At 47.3% G+C, this 22996-nt stretch overlaps 1 protein-coding gene across 1 annotated transcript in view; it reads right to left on the bottom strand.

Annotated features, from left to right (window-relative positions):
• Positions 1-22996, bottom strand: part of MED26 (mediator complex subunit 26) — a 118278-nt gene continuing 95282 nt past the window's right edge. Inside the window, exons 2-3 of the mRNA XM_063914506.1 lie at positions 3269-3343; positions 1-3025 (exon numbers count right to left, since the gene is read on the bottom strand). Of these exons, the coding sequence (XP_063770576.1) occupies positions 1346-3025; positions 3269-3343 (1755 nt within the window). The 3' untranslated portion in view covers positions 1-1345. The remainder of the gene's footprint in view (positions 3026-3268; positions 3344-22996) is intronic.

Raw genomic sequence — 22996 nt, 5'->3', positions numbered from 1 at the left:
TTGTATTTTTTTTTTATTATGGTTTCCACATTTATATCACAATTTGTCCACCGAGAGGACCAAAGTTAGCAAAGTTGCTCCCTTCTGCATATGAGAAATACAGAAGTCTCACTGTACATTCAACTAAGGCTGTTTTTTTTGTGTGTTTTTTTTTAGGTTTTATTTTCTTGCAAAAAACAAACAAAAAAAAAAAAATCGCGTTTATGATGGAGATCCCATAAGGCAAATTACATCTAGAGGAATGGTAGCAAGTAGTTTTAAGTTTACTTTATTTTTTTTTATCCCAGCATACAAACCGGCCCTGTTTTGTGTCTGGACTATCTAGAAGCTGGTAGCACCATCTGTCACCTTGTAGTTTTAGAGGTGAAGGTCATTTGAAAAAAGATTGTATCATTAGGAGTAGAATAAATACAGCTCATGTTAGAGTTCTGGGTGCCGAAAACACTGAAATATGGTAAGAAAATGAAGGATATGTTTTAAAACCAAAGATGTAAATAATAATAAAAAGAGCTTACTTAGAGGGTTTTTTAAACAATGTTAAGTAGTGATTAGCAGCAGCTTAGGGATCTGATCTTATATGGTCGCATTTTAGAAGATAAATGTATACAATAGAACTGTAGAGAAAAAAAAAAATAGTTTTGGGAGAATTAGTTCTAAGACTCTTCCCCAATTAACAATACAGGGACCAGTTGTGATGCTTGGAATTATACATTAATATTTTGCGCCTCTTGTTAAGACGCTTTGTCAAATTTTCAATGGAAATAAAATCTGAAAAAGGAAAAACCATTAATTCAAATAAATAAATGCATTCTCTGTTATGGTAACTTATTCTCAACTTAATTAAATCCTCTTTCACATAAGTTTTAGGTACCTGTCATATATATATAATTTTTTTTATTCCAGCCCTTTTTCCAGGTACTGGAAATATTCACCTTTTTTGCAATTTAAGGGTAGGTTTAAACTTAACACTTGAATTTTTCATGTATTTTATTATAGCTCACTTGCTATAGTAGATTCAAAACTCCAACATGTACCCCCCTTGTACACCCTTCCATTGCATTTCTTTACCCCCTTCTGTATTCCTTTGAGTTAACCGGTAGCAGCATTTAGCACAAAAGAACGGGTGTGACAGACACAGGGGGAGCGCCGGCGGAGGAAGGTAATTCCCAGGGTGTAGTGGAGACAAAGCTTATCTTCCAGGTTCTCTACAACACCACCCTCCACATCCCCAGAAACAGGGAACTCCTCTCTCATGTAAATCTTCTGTTTGGAGCAGCGGTCGCTAGGCAACCCATGGTTTGCAGTGAAAACCGCAGATATGAGAAAGCAGATTTGGGACTGGTGCTCAGTCTAGGCAGACATAAGGCAAGATGTTTAATCTACCATTATCACCATGAGGGTCCAAAGAGATGCACTGCGTCCAATCATACCAGTTGCCTTGTGTATCATGACAGCCATTAACACCTGGCCAATGTTGGTCATGTAGTCTTTCTAAGTCAGCACTAGTTACTTCCCTGTTTCTTCCAGGCAGCTCACTGGGGAGGGCAAGTGGCACTAAAACATGAGTCTTTCTAGCTTCCCGCTTAGTGCATTCCTCCTGTTTTAAATATTCTGACATATAATAATGTGCACTCTGTGTTTGTACACCAGAGGAAGACAACAAGCTGCTCTGACGATTGAGATAGGACTGGATGATCTCATTTCGAGACAACTCTTTCCAGTTTGTCTGTTCAAAGGGACTTGGCAGTCCTAATTTGGGGTCCTGTTTATCTGTCTCAGTCCTGTGCTGTTCTGAAGGGGCAGAACTCTCAGTGTGGGCTGGATCCTTATGAGTTAAGGGTTTTATTTCCCTTGTATTGACATTAAATTTTAATTTACGATCCTTTTTTAATCGTGTCTGCTTGCCAGTCCCATCTACTGAATACCCTTCTTGCTCACCCCAATTACGAGATCTTTTTTTCTTTTGGCTATCTGAACCAGATGCTGCATCATCGCTGTCCATTTTTGAGGGCTCTTCTGAAAAACCACTACGGGGTGTCTGAGGGTCAGTATGGGGATAAATGCTGCGAGGTCCATGTGGGGTGTGCTGTTGTGGTATCCTGGGAGACTGCTGGTGGTGGCAGTCAATTGGGAGTAGCTGCTCCACAGATCTGTGAGGTGAAGAGACTACTATATCCCTTCTGGGAGACTCAAGTCTTTTTGCTATGGCGGGGGGTGTAGAAGGGTGCACAGGGGATTGGTAAGAGGGTGTATGTGCAGTGTCTACAGCCGGCAGCCTGTGGGAGGGGCTGGGTGCAGAACCCTTTGGTGCATATGTGGTGTGCTGCCGTGCCACTAGTTCTGATCTAGTGCCACGAGGGCTGAAGGAAGAGCAGCGGGGACTTCGTGGCTGAAGAGAATGGACATCTTCCAACCCTACACTGTGCTGCTGTAGGACGGCCACTTTTAACAAAGAGGAAGTGCTTGGGTGTTTTACAAGTCCAGGGGAGTTCGTGTGAGGGCGGACAGCATTTATTGGTATTTTACCATGCTTATCATTTTCAGCAGTCTCCAACCGGTTAGTCTGTGAGCCGCCATCAAGCGGACTAAGTAGGCTTTCAGGGGGACTACCTCCAATACCATTTGTTGGTAGGGGTGAGGAGTTTTGGAACAGCTCATGACTGGGCTTGACCACTTTACAAGCAGGCCCTTGGGTACCATCTTTAAGAACTGCCTTCCTTTTTCGACTGGCCACCTTTTCAGTCTTGGGAGAGTGTGCCTTCTGGATGTCATTTCTGACCTTGAGGTCCTGAATAGGCTTCCCACTTAACAGTGCAGTTGCATTTGGCTCCACCTTACAGTTGTGGGCACCCCCTCCATTGGCAGAGCCTGGTGGATTAGTAGTGCCCCTTGCAGACTGCTCATTCTGTTGAACTGGCTCAATCAGCTTTTGCCAGCTACGCAGCAATTTCTTCGCACGTTTGGCAAGCTCCTCGTTGCTGGTCTTTTTCCGGACATCGTTGATCAATTTTCCTAGTCGGGTTTCCTAAGGAATAAAGAAAAAAAAAGAAAAAAAAAAATCTTAAATTAGTTCAACCTAATATTTACTTGGAAGGAGGCCATACAAGAAACAACACAGGTCATATTTGTTATCCCAATATATTATACGTGTCTTAAAAATGGATTTGAAAAAAAAAATTGTAGTACTCAGAATTCAATCTAAACACGCTCACCAAAGCTTGGAATACAATGGCCTATACATATACGAATGTCCAAATGCCAAACACACCTCCAGTGCCTCTTTGGTAATGGGATACTTCTCCAAACTGGAGATCACCTCTAACACAGCCACCATGTTACGTATCTGTAAAAAGAAAGAGGCAGGTTATAGACCAGTTCAGAGATTTAGATAACAAATGGAGCAACTTAGTCTTAAATAAATATTTCCAAACAGCATCCTGCCCTGTACATACATTCTGTAATGGTCATGTACCATTTCAGTGCTGCTGACGTTCAAGTACAAATCAGCCGAATAAGAAACTCAGAAGCTGGACCAACATTAGGAAACTGTTCTAATTTAAACCCTAAGGGGTATATTCAATAAAAGTCGGATCCATTCCGACATGCAGTTGTCGGAATGGATCAGACAACCCCTATTCAATGGACGGCCGCTGCTGACAGCGGCTGCGCCGTCAGCAGCAGCCAGGAGTGCAGATGTCGTCGGGCGTGAGCAGGACGGCGGCGGGCGAGAGTGGGGCATTCCCGACTTGTTGGAAAAATCAGCCCCTATTTAATAGGTCGGAACCCCTTCCGACAGTTATTGAATACAGCCCTAGCCTTAGATACAAACAACTCCATATTTAAAATAATGTATTTCTGTGTACTGATTGCAGGGAGAGTAAAAAGCCTAGCAGCCTATAATTATTGCATATTCATGCAAAAAGCAGTGAACAGGCATTCGATAAAAAGGGTTTAAAGCCTACATTTTTATTGTGTATTTTGTCTAATGTACTTATTACGGAACGAAAATCTATTTACATTTACATCTAGTTTTTATGTCAGCAATAGTCATCTTACATAGTGGTAAGGATGTGTAGCATTATGGAGGAGCAGATAACAGTATTTGGTCAGAGCACAAAGTGATAATCAGATCTACCACACACTTGCTCCAGTTAGGAATACGGGAAGATGTGGATTAAAGCTACCCGACCCCTGACATTTGTCAGCCCTGTACATGGGCATCAGTCATATTACTCGTTAAAAATTCCATGACGGAATTCACAAAGACGTAAATGAGCTACATTTAGAGGAACATGTAAAATGAATTCCCTAGAATGGAATAACTTGTATACATTTCTACACAACAAACACATAAACACCGCCCCCCCCCACACACACACACAAATAATAAAACCAAAAACCTAGGGGGTGATTCAATTCACAAATATATTCATACCGCTACTAGTGTGCAAAGACCAATTCAATGATTAAGAACAAATATGTAAATAAAACCTATTTCTATGCTCGGCCTAATTTTGAGAATCCCTTTTCTACCTGAACAGGATATATACAATACTCAGACCAAATATTTCCTTATACCCCTTAGAGCAGGGATGGGGAACCTTTGGCCATCCAGCTGTTGAACTACACTTCCCAGCATGCCCTGCAACAGTTTTTGCATGCTCAAATTACAAAACTGTTGCAGGGCATGCTGGGATGTGTAGTTCAACAATAGCTGGAGGGCCGAAGGTTCCCCATCCCTGACTTAGAAAGTCAAGGGGTATGTTTATATTAATAAATTAAGGATTTTGTCAGTCCCGCTCCTGACAAAATCTTCATTTATTTTTATAAACATACCCCTTGACTCTCTACTGGGTATGAGGAAAAGAATGCGGCCAGGAGGAAAGGGAGAAGCCCCAAACATACGTTTATGAGTACATCTCTACACAATCTGTTGTGAGTTGGGAATGCCGATTTTTTTATTTTGACATTATCCATAAGGGTGTGCACTTCCCCTCTCATTGCACAACTGTTGAGGTCAAGGAACCGTGATAAAGAAACCTTTATTGGCGACAGCCTCTGTCTTCCAGTGTGAGTACGGTACAACGACTCACATCCTATATAAAAAGGAAGGATATAGCCACGAACACCCGAGTATACATAGATTCTAATTTATACCTTGAGGATATTATACCTAATTCTGAGACACACTGAGGGGGATATCCAATTATCCCCGGTAAAACATCGGGTTTCGGACTTTTTTCCAATGTTTAACCAATTATTTGTTTATTTTTTTAATTTTTTTTTTTTTACACAGGCTATCCATATGGATCGCCAGAAAAAATAAATAAGATTTTAAACCTACCGGTAAATCTATTTCTCCTAGTCCGTAGAGGATGCTGGGGACTCCGTAAGGACCATGGGGTATAGACGGGCTCAGCAGGAGATAGGGCACCTAAAAAGAACTTTTACTATGGGTGTGCACTGGCTCCTCCCTCTATGCCCCTCCTCCAGACCTCAGTTAGAGAACTGTGCCCAGAGGAGATGGACAATACAAGGCAGGATTTAGCAATCCAAGGGCAAGATTCATACCAGCCCACACCAATCATACCATGTAACCTGGAACATACATAACCAGTTAACAGTATGAACAAACAACAGTAACGGTCCAAGACCTATTCCAACTGTAACATAACCCTTATGTAAGCAACAACTATATACAAGTCTTGCAGAGTTTCCGCACTGGGACGGGCGCCCAGCATCCTCTACGGACTAGGAGAAATAGATTTACCGGTAGGTTTAAAATCTTATTTTCTCTTACGTCCTAGAGGATGCTGGGGACTCCGTAAGGACCATGGGGTTTATACCAAAGCATCCAATCGGGCGGGAGAGTGCGTATGACTCTGCAGCACCGACTGAGCAAACGCTAGGTCCTCATCAGCCAGGGTATCAAACTTGTAGAATTTAGCAAAAGTGTTTGACCCCGACCAAGTCGCCGCTCGGCAAAGCTGAAATGCCGAGACGCCTCGGGCAGCCGCCCAAGAAGAGCCCACCTTCCTAGTGGAATGGGCTTTAACCAAATTTGGTACCGGCAAGCCAGCCGTAGAATGAGCCTGCTGAATCATATTACAGATCCAGCGAGCAATAGTCTGCTTCGAAGCAGGTGCGCCAATCTTATTAGCAGCATACAGGACAAACAGAGCCTCTGTTTTCCTAATTTTAGCCGTTCTGGCTACATAAATTTTTAAGGCCCTGACTACATCCAGGGATCTGGAATCCTCCAGGTCACTTGTAGCCACAGGCACCACAATAGGTTGATTCATATGGAATGAAGAAACCACTTTAGGCAAAAATTGCGGACGTGTCCTCAATTCAGCTCGATCCACATGAAAAATCAAGTAGGGGCTCTTGTGTGACAAAGCCGCCAATTCAGACACTCACCTTGCTGATGCCAAGGCCAACAGCATGACCACCTTCCAGGCAAGAAATTTCAACTCAACCTTGTTAAGCGGTTCAAACCAGTGTAATTTTAGGAACTGCAACACCACGTTCAGGTCCCATGGTGCCAGTGGAGGCACAAAAGGGGTCTGGATATGCAGCACTCCCTTTACAAACGTCTGGACTTCTGGAAGAGAAGCCAATTCCTTCTGAAATAAAATCGAGAGGGCCGAAATCTGTACCTTAACAGAGCCTAATTTCAGGCCCATATCCACTCCTGTCTGTAGGAAGTGGAGAAAATGACCCAGATGAAAATCTTCCGTAGGTGCATTCTTGGTCTCGCACCAAGACACATACTTTCGCCAGATACGGTGATAATGCTTAACCGTCACCTCCTTCCTAGCCTTTATTAAAGTAGGGATGACCTCTTCCGGAATCCCCTTTTTCGCTAGGATTCTGCGTTCAACCGCCATGCCGTCAAACGTAACCGCGGTAAGTCTTGAAATACACAGGGCTCCTGTTGCAACAGGTCTTCCCTCAGAGGAAGAGGCCAGGGATCTCCTGTGAGCATCTCTTGTAGATCCGAGTACCAGGCCCTTCCAGGCCAGTCTGGGACAACGAGTATTGTCTGCACGTTTCTTTTCCTTATGATCCTCAACACTTTTGTGATGAGAGGAAGAGGAGGAAACATGTAGACCAATTTGAACAGCCACGGTGTTATCAGAGCATCTACTGCCACTGCCCGAGGGTCCCGAGACCTGGCACAATACCTCCGAAGCTTTTTGTTGAGGCGTGACGCCATCATGTCTATTTGAGGAGTTCCCCAAAGACGTGTTAAGTCTGCAAAGACTTCTTGATGAAGTCCCCACTCTCCTGGATGGAGATAGTGTCTGCTGAGGAAGTCTGCTTCCCAGTTGTCCACTCCCGGAATGAAGACAGCCGACAGAGCGCTTACATGATTTTCCGCCCAGCGAAGAATCCTTGTGGCTTCCGCCATCGCGACTCTGCTTCTTGTCCCGCCTTGGCGGTTCACATGAGCCACTGCTGTGACATTGTCTGATTGAATCAGAACCGGTAGGTTTCGAAGAAGACTCTCCGCTTGTCGAAGGCCGTTGTAAATGGCCCTGAGTTCCAACACATTGTTGTGTAGACAGGACTCCTGGTCTGACCAAAGACCCTGAAATTTTTTTCCTTGTGTGACCGCTCCCCATCCTCGGAGGCTCGCGTCCGTGGTAACCAGGATCCAATCCTGAATTCCGAACCTGCGACCCTCCAGCAGGTGAGCACTTTGCAACCACCACAGGAGAGACACTCTGGCCCCTGGGGACAGTTATTTTCCGATGTAAGTGCAGATGGGACCCGGACCACTTGTCCAGAAGGTCCCATTGAAAAGTCCTTGCATGGAACCTTCCGAAGGGAATGGCCTCGTAGGCCGCCACCATTTTTCCCAGAACTCGAGTGCATTGGTGAACTGACACCCTTTTCGGTTTTAGCAGGTCTCTGACCATGTTCTGGATGTCCTGGGCTCTCTCTATTGGGAGGAAGACCTTCATTTGTTCCGTATCCAGTATCATACCTAGGAACGGTAGTCGAGTTGTCGGAATCAACTGTGACTTCGGTAGATTTAGAATCCAACCGTGTTGCTGGCGCACTCTCAGAGAGAGCGCCACACTGCTCAGCAATTTCTCCCTTGATCTCGCTTTTATCAGGAGATCGGGATATGGGATAATTGCGACTCCATGCTTGCGCAGGACCACCATCATTTCCGCCATTATCTTGGTGAAAATCCTCGGGGCCGTAGAAAGTCCAAACGGCAACATCTGAAATTGGTAATGACAATCCTGTACAGCGAATCTCAGGTATTCCTGATGGGGGGCATATATGGGGACATGAAGGTACGCATCCTTTATGTCCAGAGACACCATAAACTCCCCCTCCTCCATGTTGGCTATTATCGCTCTGAGTGATTCCATTTTGAATTTGAATCTTTTTATGTACAGGTTTAGGGATTTCAGATTCAAAATAGGTCTGACCGAACCGTCCGGTTTCGGGACCACAAATAGGGTTGAGTAGTAACCTCTTCCCTGCTGGTGCAGGGGAACCTTGATTATCACTTGCTGTATACACAGCGTTTGAATTGCAGCTAACACTATATCCCTTTCTGATGTGGAAGCTGGTAGGGCCGATTTGAAAAATCGGCGCGGGGGCACCTCCTCGAATTCCAATTTGGAATCCTGGGAAACTATTTCCAACACCCAGGGATTCAGGTCTGAACTGACCCAGGCCTGACTGAAAAGTCGAAGACGTGCCCCCACCGGTGCGGACTCCCTCAGGGGAGCCCCAGCGTCATGCTGTGGGTTTTGGAGTAGCCGGGGAGGACTTTTTTTCCTGGGCACATGCCGAAGCAGGTGCTCTTTTGCCTATGCTCTTACCTCTGGCGAGGAAAGAGGATCCCCGACCTCTTCTGGACTTGTGCGACCGAAAGGACTGCATCTGATAGGGTGTTACTTTCTTTTGCTGTTGGGGAATATATGGTAAAAAAATAAGATTTTACTCACCGGTAAATCTATTTCTCGTAGTCCGTAGTGGATGCTGGGAACTCCGTAAGGACCATGGGGAATAGCGGGCTCCGAAGGAGGCTGGGCACTCTAGAAAGATTTCTGACTACCTGGTGTGCACTGGCTCCTCCCACTATGACCCTCCTCCAAGCCTCAGTTAGGACACTGTGCCCGGACGAGCTGACATAATAAGGAAGGATTTTGAATCCCGGGTAAGACTCTTACCAGCCACACCAATCACACTGTACAACTCGTGATACAATACCCAGTTTAACAGTATGAAAACAACTGAGCCTCTCAACAGATGGCTCAACAATAACCCTTTAGTTAACAGTAACTATGTACAAGTATTGCAGACAATCCGCACTTGGGACGGGCGCCCAGCATCCACTACGGACTACGAGAAATAGATTTACCGGTGAGTAAAATCTTATTTTCTCTAACGTCCTAGTGGATGCTGGGAACTCCGTAAGGATCATGGGGATTATACCAAAGCTCCCAAACGGGCAGGAGAGTGCGGATGACTCTGCAGCACCGAATGAGAGAACTCCAGGTCCTCCTCAGCCAGGGTATCAAATTTGTAGAATTTTGCAAACGTGTTTGCCCCTGACCAAGTAGCAGCTCGGCAAAGTTGTAAAGCCGAGACCCCTCGGGCAGCCGCCCAAGATGAGCCCACCTTCCTTGTGGAATGGGCTTTTACTGATTTAGGATGCGGCAGTCCAGCCGCAGAATGCGTCTGCTGAATTGTGCTACAAATCCAGCGAGCAATAGTCTGCTTAGAAGCAGGAGCACCCAGCTTGTTGGGTGCATACAGGATAAATAGCGAGTCAGTTTTCCTGACTCCAGCCGTCCTGGAAACATACATTTTCAAGGCCCTGACTACGTCCAGTAACTTGGAGTCCTCCAAGTCCCTAGTAGCCGCAGGCACCACGATAGGTTGGTTTAAGTGAAAAGCTGATACCACCTTAGGAAGAAACTGGGGACGAGTCCTCAATTCTGCCCTATCCATATGGAAAATCAGATAAGGGCTTTTACATGATAAAGCCGCCAATTCTGACACTCGCCTGGCTGAAGCCAAGGCCAATAACATGACCACTTTCCACGTGAGATATTTTAGATCCACGGTTTTAAGTGGCTCAAACCAATGTGATTTTAAGAAACTCAACACCACGTTGAGATCCCAAGGTGCCACAGGGGGCACAAACGGGGGCTGAATATGCAGCACTCCTTTCACAAATGTCTGAACTTCAGGTACTGAAGCTAGTTCTTTTTGAAAGAAAATCGACAGAGCCGAGATCTGTACTTTAATGGAGCCTAGCTTTAGGCCCATATTCACTCCTGCTTGCAGGAAATGCAGAAATCGACCCAGCTGAAATTCCTCTGTTGGGGCCTTTTTTGCCTCGCACCATGCAACATATTTTCGCCATATGCGGTAATAATGCTTTGCTGTAACGTCTTTCCTGGCCTTAATAAGCGTAGGAATGACTTCTTCCGGAATACCCTTTTCCTTCAGGATCCGGTGTTCAACCGCCATGCCGTCAAACGCAGCCGCGGTAAGTCTTGGAACAGACAGGGCCCCTGCTATAGCAGGTCCTGTCTGAGAGGTAGAGGCCACGGGTCCTCTGAGAGCATCTCTTGAAGTTCCGGGTACCACGCTCGTCTTGGCCAATCCGGAACCACGAGAATTGTGTTTACTCCTCGCTTTCTTATTATTCTCAATACCTTTGGTATGAGAGGCAGAGGAGGGAACACATAAACCGACTGGTACACCCACGGTGTCACTAGAGCGTCCACAGCTATCGCCTGAGGGTCCCTTGACCTGGCGCAATATCTTTTTAACTTTTTGTTGAGGCGGGACGCCATCATGTCTACCTGTGGTTTTTCCCAACGGTTTACCAGCATCTGGAAGACTTCTGGATGAAGTCCCCACTCTCCCGGGTGGAGGTCGTGTCTGCTGAGGAAGTCTGCTTCCCAGTTGTCCACTCCCGGAATGAACACTGCTGACAGTGCTAGTACATGATTCTCCGCCCAACGGAGAATTCTTGTGGCTTCTGCCATCGCCATCCTGCTTCTTGTGCCGCCCTGTCGATTTACATGGGCGACTGCCGTGATGTTGTCTGACTGGATCAGCACCGGCTGGTGTAGGAGCAGGGATTTTGCTTGACTTAGGGCATTGTAGATGGCCCTTAGTTCCAGAATATTTATGCGAAGGGAAGTCTCCTGACTCGACCATAGTCCTTGGAAGTTTCTTCCCTTTGTGACTGCCCCCCAGCCTCGAAGGCTGGCATCCGTGGTCACCAGGACCCAGTCATGTATGCCGAACCTGCGGCCCTCTAGAAGATGGGCACTCTGCAGCCACCACAGTAGAGACACCCTGGTTCTTGGAGACAGGGTTATTAAGCGATGCATCTGAAGATGCGATCCGGACCACTGATCCAACAGGTCCCACTGAAAGATTCTGGCATGGAACCTGCCGAAGGGAATTGCTTCGTAAGAAGCCACCATCTTTCCCAGGACCCGCGTGCAGCGATGCACTGATACCTGTTTTGGTTTCAGGAGGTCTCTGACTAGAGATGACAACTCCCTGGCTTTCTCCTCCGGGAGAAACACTTTTTTCTGGACTGTATCCAGAATCATACCCAGGAACAGTAGCCGTGTCGTCGGAACCAGCTGTGACTTTGGGATATTCAGAATCCAGCCGTGCTGGTGCAGCACCTCCTGAGATAGTGCTACTCCCACCAACAACTGCTCCTTGGACCTCGCTTTTATTAGGAGATCGTCCAAGTACGGGATAATTAAAACTCCCTTTTTTCGAAGGAGTATCATCATTTCCGCCATAACCTTGGTAAATACCCTCGGTGCCGTGGACAGTCCAAACGGCAGCGTCTGGAATTGGTCATGGCAATCCTGTACCACAAATCTGAGGTACTCCTGGTGAGGATGGTAAATGGGGACATGCAAGTAAGCATCCTTGATGTCCAGGGATACCATGTAATCCCCCTCGTCCAGGCTTGCAATAACCGCCCTGAGCGATTCCATCTTGAACTTGAATTTTTTTTTATGTATGTGTTCAAGGATTTCAAATTTAAAAAATGGGTCTCACCGAACCGTCCGGTTTCGGTACCACAAATAGTGTGGAATAGTAACCCCGGCCTTGTTGAAGTAGGGGTACCTTGATTATCACCTGCTGGGAATACAGCTTGTGAATAGCCGCTAGCACCGCCTCCCTGTCTGAGGGAGCAATCGGCAAGGCAGATTTTAGGAACCGATGGGGTGGAGACGCCTCGAATTCCAGTTTGTACCCCTGAGATACTATTTGAAGGATCCAGGGATCAACCTGTGAGCGAGCCCACTGATCGCTGAAATTCTTGAGGCGGCCCCCCACCGTACCTGGCTCCGCCTGTGGAGCCCCACCGTCATGCGGCGGACTTGGAAGAAGAAGCGGGGGAGGACTTTTGGTCCTGGGAACCTGCTGTTTGTTGCAGCCTTTTTCCCCTACCTCTGCCTCTGGACAGAATAGACCCGCCTTTTCCACGCCTGTTTTTCTGGGTCCGAAAGGACTGAACCTGATAAAACGGCGCCTTCTTAGGCTGTGAGGGGACATGGGGTAAAAATGCTGACTTCCCAGACGTTGCTGTGGAAACTAGGTCCGAGAGACCATCCCCAAATAATTCCTCACCCTTATATGGCAACACTTCCATGTGCCTTTTAGAATCTGCATCTCCTGTCCACTGGCGAGTCCATAAGCTTCTCCTAGCAGAAATGGACAATGCACTTACTTTAGATGCCAGTCGGCAGATTTCCCTCTGTGCATCTCTCATATATAAGACTGAGTCTTTGATATGGTCTATGGTTAGCAGGATCGTGTCCCTGTCTAATGTGTCAATATTTTCTGACAGTTTATCTGACCACGCAGCGGCAGCACTGCACATCCAAGCTGACGCAATAGCTGGCCTAAGTATAATGCCTGAGTGTGTATATACAGACTTCAGGATCGCCTCCTGCTTTCTATCAGCAGGTTCCTTGAGGGCGGCCGTATCCGGAGATGGTAGTGCCACCTTTTTAGACAAACGTGCGAGCGCTTTATCCACCTTAGGAGGTGTTTCCCAACGTGACCTATCCTCTGGCGGGAAAGGGAACGCCATTAGTACCTTCTTAGGAATTACCAATTTTTTATCAGGGAAAGCCCACGCTTCTTCACATACTTCATTTAATTCATCTGATGGGGGAAAAACTACGGGTAGTTTTTTCTCCCCAAACATAATACCCCTTTTAGTGGTACCTGTATTTATATCAGAAATGTGTAACACCTCTTTCATTGCCTCAATCACGCAGTGAATGGCCTTAGTGGGCATCAGGTTAGACTCATCGTCGTCGACACTGGTGTCAGTATCCGTGTCGACATCTGGGTCTGCGGTCTGAGGTAGCGGGCGTTTTAGAGCCCCTGATGACCTGTGCGACGCCTGGACAGGCACGAGCTGAGAAGTCGGCTGTCCCACATTTGGCATGTCGTCAAATTTCTTATGTAAGGAGTCTATACGTGCACTCATTTCTTTCCATAAGCTCAACCACTCAGGTGTCTGCCCCGCAGGGGGTGACATCCCTTCTAAAGGCATCTGCTCCGTCTCCACATCATTATCCTCATCAAACATGTCGACACAGCCGTACCGACACACCGCACACACACACAGGGAATGCTCCAACAGAGGACAGGACCCACAAAAGTCCTTTGGGGGGACAGAGTGAGAGTATGCCAGCACACACCAGAGCGCTATATAATGCAGGGACTAACCGAGTTATGTCCCCTATAGCTGCTTTTTTTATAATTGTATACTGCGCCTAAATTTAGTGCCCCCCCTCTCTTTTTTACCCTTTTCTGTAGTGTAGACTGCAGGGGAGAGCCAGGAAGCTTCCTTCCAGCGGAGCTGTGAGGGAAAAATGGCGCCAGTGTGCTGCAGGAGATAGCTCCGCCCCTTTTCCGCTGACTATTCTCCCGCTTTTTCCTATATTCTGGCAGGGGTATTTTCCACATATATAGCCTCTGGGGCTATATATTGTGGTATTTTTGCCAGCCAAGGTGTTATTGCTTCTCAGGGCGCCCCCCCCCAGCGCCCTGCACCCTCAGTGACCGGAGTGTGAAGTGTGTGTGAGGAGCAATGGCGCACAGCTGCAGTGCTGTGCGCTACCTTGGTGAAGACTGATGTCTTCTGCCGCCGATTTTCCGGAACCTCTTCTTGCTTCTGGCTCTGTAAGGGGGACGGCGGCGCGGCTCCGGGACCGAACACCAAGGACTGGGCCTGCGGTCGATCCCTCTGGAGCTAATGGTGTCCAGTAGCCTAAGAAGCCCAAGCTGGCTGCAAGCAGGCAGGTTCGCTTCTTCTCCCCTTAGTCCCTCGCTGCAGTGAGCCTGTTGCCAGCAGGTCTCACTGAAAATAAAAAACCTAATTTCTATCTTTCTTTCTAAAGGCTCAGGAGAGCCCCTAGTGTGCATCCAACCTCGGCCGGGCACAAAATCTAACTGAGGCTTGGAGGAGGGTCATAGTGGGAGGAGCCAGTGCACACCAGGTAGTCATAAATCTTTCTAGAGTGCCCAGCCTCCTTCGGAGCCCGCTATTCCGTCAGCCCATCCCCAAACAATACATCACCCTTATAGGGTAGTACTTCCATATGTTTTTTGGAATCCGCATCACCCGTCCATTGGCGAGTCCATAAGGATCTTCTCGCTGAGACAGACATGGCATTGGCCCTAGAAGCTAGCAATCCAATGTCCCTTTGAGCATCCCTCATAAATAAGACTGCGTCTTTTATATGGGCTAGAGTTACGAATATAGGCCCTCATTCCGAGTTGTTCGCTCGCAAGGCGAATGTAGCAGAGTTACACACGCTAAGCCGCCGCCTACTGGGAGTGAATCTTAGCTTCTTAAAATTGCGACCGACATACGCGCAATATTGCGATTACAAACGAGTTAGCAGTTTCTGAGTAGCTTCAGACTTACTCTGCCTGTGCGATCAGTTCAGTGCTTTTCGTTCCTGGCTGACGTCATAAACACACCCAGCGTTCGCCCAGGCACTCCCACCGTTTCTCCGGCCACTCCTGCGTTTTTTCCGGAAACGGTAGCGTTTCCAGCCACACGCCCCTAAAACGCCGTGCATCCGCCCAGTAACACCCATTTCCTGTCAATCACAATGCGAACGTCGGAGCGATGAAAATGCCGTGAGTAAACTTACTTTCTTCATAGTAAAGTTACTTGGCGCAGTCGCAGTGCGAACATTGCGCATGCGCACTAAGAGAATTCTCACTGCGATGCGATGAAAAACTCCGAGCGAACAACTCGGAATGAGGGCCATAGTATCCTTATCCATATTATCAAATTGATCTGTCAGCTCATCTGTCCAAGCTGCAATTGCGCTACACACCCATGCCGACGCAATCGTCGGTCTTAGCACAGCACCCATATGAGAATAAATACACTTTAAGGTAGTTTCTTGCCTGCGATCTGCAGGGTCCTTAAGGGCCGCTGTGTCAGGAGACTGTAGCGCCACTTTCTTGGACAAGCGCGTCAGGGCCTTGTCCACAGTGGGGGATGATTCCCAAATCTCTCTGTCCTGCTTAGGGAAGGGGTATGCCATATAAATTCTTTTGGGGATCTGCGGTCTCTTTTCCAGAGTCTCCCAAGCTTTTCCAAAGAAATAATTTAATTCATGAGATGCGGGAAAATTAATAATCTGTTTCTTACCCTTAAACATGTGTACCCTTGTGTCGGGGACAGAGGGTTCATCCTCAATATGCAACACATCCCTTATTGCCACAATCATACACTGAATGGTTTTAGTCACCCTAGGGTGCAATTTTACTTCATCGTAGTCGACACTGGAATCAGAATCCGTGTCGGTAGTAGTATCTTGTGTTAAGGGACGCTTTTGAGACCCCGACGGGCCCTGTGAGTCGGTCCAATCCGAGGATTGACCCCCTGATGTCCCCCCTAATTCAGCCTTATCAAGCCTTTTATGTAAAGATGCCACACTTGCATTCAACATATGCCACATGTCCATCCAATCCGGAGTCGGCACAACCGACGGGGACACACCACTCATTTGCTCCACCTCCTCCTTGGAGAAGCCTTCCGCCTCAGACATGTCGACACACACGTACCGACACCCCACACACACAGGGATTAACCTATAAGGGGACAAAACCCCTACCAGGCCCTTAGGAGAGACAGAGATAGAGTATGCCAGCACACACCAGCGCTTAAAAACACTGGAAAAAATATAACCAGATAGCGCTTTTTTATATATAATATACCAATTCCCACTCACTGCGTCGCTAATGTGCTCCCCTCCTCTTTTTTCCAGCCTGTGAAGTTCAGCAGGGGAGAGACCAGGGAGCCAGCGTTCTGCATGCAGCTTCTGTGGAGAAAATGGCACTGGTTAGTGCCGAGGATCAAGCCCCGCCCACCCGACGGCGGGCTTCGGTCCCAGTGACTTTTCTATTAAAATGGCGGGGGATCTTAGATTTACTGCCTCCGCAGCCTGCAGCCTAATCTATCTGAATTTGCCCAAAAGTGAGAAATATTGCTGCCCAGGGCGCCCCCCCCCTGCAGTGCTGCTGTGTGTGTGTGACTGGGAGCAATGGCGCACAGCTTACCGCTGCGCGCCTTACCTCATGAAGATCTGATGTCTTTGCCGCCTAAGATGTCTTCTGCCTTCTCATACTCACCCGGCTTCTATCTTCGGCATCTGTGAGGAGGACGGCGGCGCGGCTCCGGGACGAACCCCAGGTGAGACTTGTGTTCCGACTCCCTCTGCAGCTAATGGTGTCCAGTAGCCTTAGAAGCAGTGCCCAACTTGACAAGCCAGCTCTGCTTCTCTCTCCTCAGTCCCACGATGCAGGGAGCCTGTTGCCAGCAGGGCTCCCTGAAAATAAAAAACCTAACAAAATTCTTTTTTAACAGAAAACTCTGGAGAGCTCTCTGCAGTGTACCCATTCTCCTCTGGGCACAAGATCTAACTGAGGTCTGGAGGAGGGGCATAGAGGGAGGAGCCAGTGCACACCCATAGTAAAAGGTCTTTTTAGGTGCCCTATCTCCTGCGGAGCCCGTCTATACCCCATGGTCCTTACGGAGTCCCCAGCATCCTCTAGGACGTAAGAGGAAGACAAAAAAAAAACCTTCTCCCGAAAACACACAGGTTCAGTGAAACCTGTGTGTTTTTGTGTGAAACAGCCCCGTTTTCGGACAAAAACGGGCTGTTTGCGGGGATTCTGCTTCGCCTGCCGGAGGCAGATGAAATAAAATCCCCGACAAACCGGCGCGTGCCGAGGCTTATCGGGGCTAATTAGCTAGCCCCCGGCGGGACAATTAGCCCCGGTAATTTACCGGGGCTAATTGGATATCCCCCTAAACCATTGGTACCCTTTTTCTGCTCTCTTCTCTGAGGAATATCGTACAGAAGAACCTTGATGGGAGGGAGGGAGAACTTTGGATTTGTGCACGGACAGGTTCAGAGTTCCATCCAGCCTGTGACGTAGTATGTACCTTTCACGACAAGTGACTATGCTTTGCCCTAGAAGTTGAATGTAGAATCTTCATCCTCCGCATCATACCTTTTATCCATTTTATTTATTGTGCATTATTTATTTGTACATATTTTATGTATTTACACGAGTATTTGTCCAGGTAATTATATTTGGTCCGAGCATCATATATATCCATTTCAGATAATACAGGGATTCTGAATATTAGACTGAGCGTAGAAGTAGGTTTTATTTACATATTTTTTATTAACGGGTGGTGGATGGCCCACCTTTTATATTTCCTCACTGCAGCCACCTGTGTGCGCAGCAGTTCTCTATAGTCCTCTTTCTTGGTTATCCAATTCAATGATTAGTCCTTTTAAGACCTATTGCAGATGTGATTCTTATCACAGGACTAGAGACAAAAACCCAACAAGCTAGAAAACTTCAGTTGATGGTTAAGCTTTAAGTAGTAGCCTAAAGATTCCTCTTTTCTTATTAAGGCAGCTAATATATTTCCCTCTGCCTTCTCAACCATTTTGACAAGCCTACCAAAGTACTTTCTTTACCTATGAATAATGGTCTACACAACACTCACAGTGAATATGTCAGAGTGCAGTACATTCAGATAGTACTGGGAAGAGGGTGGGGATTCAGTTCTTTTTACGACGGCTATTAACTTTGGGTGCCCAACGGAGCAATTGTTGCTCCGTTTGGGAGCAAATAGCCGTGGCTGCGAGCTGAAATGTGTGAATTGTCTGCCGTTTGTGTGCTCATACAGCACTTTTTAGTTCACTTCACGCCCATTGGTGTAGTCGTGTTAAGCCGCTTTACATGCCTAAAACCTGACTAATCGGGTGCAACAATTAAAGGGTGCCCAAACATTAGGCACTCGCCAATTATTGCAACTTACAAAGCAATGGAAATGCCCCCTAGGCTAGGCCAAGAATTGGATTGTCAGCTATATGCTAAGCCTAGGGTGTAGTAGTAAAATTGGGGATGGGGTGCTATGTAATGGTTAATATTTTTTCATGGTGATTAAAATGCAATGTGCGAAATGGTTTTTCCTGTGGCTGTCCTGAATTTCTTTTTAAGTCCTAAAACACACTCCTAGATTAAGAAAAAATAAAAGCCTCAGTGTCTGTGGGGTATGGGATTTAGATTTTAAGTTACAATGCAGAAGGTACTTGGGTGAAGGATTAAACTATATATATATATATATATATATATATATATATATATATATATATATATATAAAATAAGATTTTACTTACCGATAAATCTATTTCTCGTAGTCCGTAGTGGATGCTGGGGACTCCGTCAGGACCATGGGGGATTAGCGGCTCCGCAGGAGACAGGGCACAAAAATAAAGCTTTAGGATCAGGTGGTGTGCACTGGCTCCTCCCCCTATGACCCTCCTCCAAGCCTCAGTTAGGATACTGTGCCCGGACGAGCGTACACAATAAGGAAGGATTTTGAATCCCGGGTAAGACTCATACCAGCCACACCAATCACACCGTACAACTTGTGATCTGAACCCAGTTAACAGTATGACAACGTAGGAGCCTCTGAACAGATGGCTCACAACAAGAACAACCCGATTTTTTTGTAACAATAACTATGTACAAGTATTGCAGACAATCCGCACTTGGGATGGGCGCCCAGCATCCACTACGGACTACGAGAAATAGATTTATCGGTAAGTAAAATCTTATTTTCTCTAACGTCCTAGTGGATGCTGGGGACTCCGTCAGGACCATGGGGATTATACCAAAGCTCCCAAACGGGCGGGAGAGTGCGGATGACTCTGCAGCACCGAATGAGAGAACTCCAGGTCCTCTTTAGCCAGGGTATCAAATTTGTAGAATTTTACAAACGTGTTCTCCCCCGACCACGTAGCTGCTCGGCAGAGTTGTAATGCCGAGACCCCTCGGGCAGCCGCCCAGGATGAGCCCACCTTCCTTGTGGAATAGGCCTTGACAGATTTAGGCTGTGGCAGGCCTGCCACAGAATGTGCAAGTTGAATTGTGCTACAAATCCAACGAGCAATCGTCTGCTTAGAAGCAGGAGCACCCAGCTTGTTGGGTGCACACAGTATAAACAGCGAGTCAGATTTTCTGACTCCAGCCGTCCTTGAAATATATATTTTCAATGCCCTGACAACGTCCAGCGACTAAAAACGGTGGATTTTCCAGCAGTTGCCGTGGCCACCAGGTCCGATGGACCGACCCCAAATAACTCCTCTTCCTTTATACGGCAATACACCTTTGTGCCGTTTGGAATCTGCATCACCTGACCACTGTCGTGTCCATAACATCTTCTGGCAGATATGGACATCGCATTTACTCTTGATGCCAGAGTGCAAATATCCCTCTGTGCATCTCGCATATATAGAAATGCATCCTTTAAATGCTCTATAGTCAATAAAATACTGTCCCTGTCAAGGGTATCAATATTTTTAGTCAGGGAATCCGACCAAGCCACCCCAGCTCTGCCCATCCAGGCTGAGGCGATCGCTGGTCGCAGTATAACACCAGTGTGTGTGTATATACTTTTTATGATATTTTCCAGCCTCCTGTCAGCTGGTTCTTGAGGACGGCCCTATCTATAGACGGTACCGCCACTTGTTCTGATAAGCGTGTGAGCGCCTTATCCACCCTAAGGGGTGTTTCCCAACGCGCCCTAACTTCTGGCGGGAAAGGGTATACCGCCCCTAATTTTCTATCGGGGGGAACCCACGCATCATCACACACTTTATTTAATTTATCTGATTCAGGAAAAACTACGGTAGTTTTTTCACATCCCACATAATACCCTCTTTTGTGGTACTTGTAGTATCAGAAATATGTAACACCTCCTTCATTGCCTTTAACGTGTGGCCCTAATAAGGAATACGTTTGTTTATTCACCGTCGACACTGGATTCAGTGTCCCTGTCTGTGTCTGTGTCGACCGACTAAAGTAAACGGGCGTTTTAAAACCCCTGACGGTGTTTTTGAGACGTCTGGACCGGTACTAATTGTATGTCGGCCGTCTCATGTCGTCAACCGACCTTGCAGCGTGTTGACATTATCACGTAATTCCCTAAATAAGCCATCCATTCCGGTGTCGACTCCCTAGAGAGTGACATCACCATTACAGGCAATTGCTCCGCCTCCTCACCAACATCGTCCTCATACATGTCGACACACACGTACCGACACAGCACACACACAGGGAATGCTCTGATAGAGGACAGGACCCACTAGCCCTTTGGAGAGACAGAGGGAGAGTTTGCCAGCACACACCAAAACGCTATAATTATATAGGGACAACCTTATATAAGTGTTTTCCCTTATAGCATCTTTATTATATATTTCTAACGCCAAATTAGTGCCCCCCCTCTCTGTTTTAACCCTGTTTCTGTAGTGCAGTGCAGGGGAGAGCCTGGGAGCCTTCCCTCCAGCCTTTCTGTGAGGGAAAATGGCGCTGTGTGCTGAGGAGATAGGCCCCGCCCCTTTTTCGGCGGCCTCGTCTCCCGCTCTTAACGGATTTTGGCAGGGGTTAAATATCTCCATATAGCCTCCGGAGGCTATATGTGAGGTATTTTTAGCCAAAATAGGTATTCATTTGCCTCCCAGGGCGCCCCCCTCCCAGCGCCCTGCACCCTCAGTGACTGCCGTGTGAAGTGTGCTGAGAGGAAAATGGCGCACAGCTGCAGTGCTGTGCGCTACCTTTAGAAGACTGAGGAGTCTTCTGCCGCCGATTCTGGACCTCTTCTTACTTCAGCATCTGCAAGGGGGCCGGCGGCAAGGCTCCGGTGACCATCCAGGCTGTACCTGTGATCGTCCCTCTGGAGCTGATGTCCAGTAGCCAAGAAGCCAATCCATCCTGCACGCAGGTGAGTTCACTTCTTCTCCCCTAAGTCCCTCGTTGCAGTGATCCTGTTGCCAGCAGGACTCACTGTAAAATAAAAAACCTAAGCTAAACTTTTCTAAGCAGCTCTTTAGGAGAGCCACCTAGATTGCACCCTTCTCGGCCGGGCACAAAAATCTAACTGGCTTGGAGTAGGGTCATAGGGGGAGGAGCCAGTGCACACCACCTGATCGGAAAGCTTTACTTTTGTGCCCTGTCTCCTGCGGAGCCGCTATTCCCCATGGTCCTTTCAGGAACCCCAGCATCCACTAGGACGATAGAGAAACACCTTTTTCTGAACCGTGTCCAGAATCATTCCCAGGAACAGCAGACGTGTTGTCGGGGTCAACTGAGATTTTGGGAAATTCAGAATCCACCCGTGTTGTTGCAGCACTACTTGGGTTAGTGCTACTCCGTCCTCCAGCTGTTCTCTGGACCTTGCCCTTATCAGGAGATCGTCCAAGTAAGGGATAATTAATACGCCTCTTCTTCGCAGAAGAATCATCATTTCGGCCATTACCTTGGTAAAGACCCGAGGTGCCGTGGACAATCCAAACGGCAGCGTCTGAAACTGATAATGACAGTTTTGGACCACGAACCTGAGGTACCCTTGATGTGAAGGGCAAATTGGGACATGCAGGTAAGCATCTTTTATGTCCAGGGACACCATAAAGTCCCCTTCTTCCAGATTCGCTATCACTGCTCTGAGTGATTCCATCTTGAACTTGAATTTTTTTATGTACAGGTTCAAAGATTTCAGATTTAGAATAGGTCTTACCGAGCCGTCCGGCTTCGGTACCACAAATAGCGTGGAGTAATACCCCCTTTCCCTGTTGTAGGAGGGGTACCTTGACTATCACCTGCTGAGAAAACAGCTTGTGAATGGCTTCCAATACCGTCGCCCTGTCTGAGGGAGACGTTGGCAAAGCAGACTTTAGGAACCGGCGAGGGGGAGACCTCTCGAATTCCAACCTGTAACCCTGAGATACTACCTGCAGGATCCAGGGGTCCACCTGTGAGCAAGCCCACTGCGCGCTGAAATTCTTGAGTCGACCCCCCACCGCTCCTGAGTCCGCTTGTAAAGCCCCAGCGTCATGCTGAGGGCTTTGCAGAACCCGCGGAGGGCTTCTGTTCCTGGGAAGGAGCTGCTTGCTGCCCTCTCTTACCCTTTCCTCTGCCTCGGGGCAGATATGACTGTCCTTTTGCCCGCTTGTTCTTATAGGACCGAAAGGACTGCGGCTGAAAAGACGGTGTCTTTTTCTGTTGGGAGGGGGTCTGAGGTAAAAAGGTGGATTTCCCGGCAGTTGCCGTGGCCACCAAATCCGATAGACCGACGCCAAATAATTCCTCCCCTTTATACGGCAATACTTCCATATGCCGTTTGGAATCCGCATCACCTGACCATTGTCGTGTCCATAAACTTCTTCTGGCAGATATGGACATCGCACTTACTCTCGATGCCAGAGTGCAAATATCCCTCTGAGCATCTCGCATATAAAGAAAAGCATCCTTTAATTGCTCTAAAGTCTGTAAAATACTGTCCCTATCCAGGGTATCAATATTTTCAGTCAGGGAATCCGACCAGACCACCCCAGCACTGCACATCCAGGC

The sequence above is a fragment of the Pseudophryne corroboree genome, chromosome 1 (genome assembly GCF_028390025.1).
Source record: "Pseudophryne corroboree isolate aPseCor3 chromosome 1, aPseCor3.hap2, whole genome shotgun sequence".
NCBI classification, from domain to species: domain Eukaryota; kingdom Metazoa; phylum Chordata; class Amphibia; order Anura; family Myobatrachidae; genus Pseudophryne; species Pseudophryne corroboree.
Note: the sequence above shows the minus strand (reverse complement) of the source record. Positions and strands in the feature narration are given on the sequence as shown.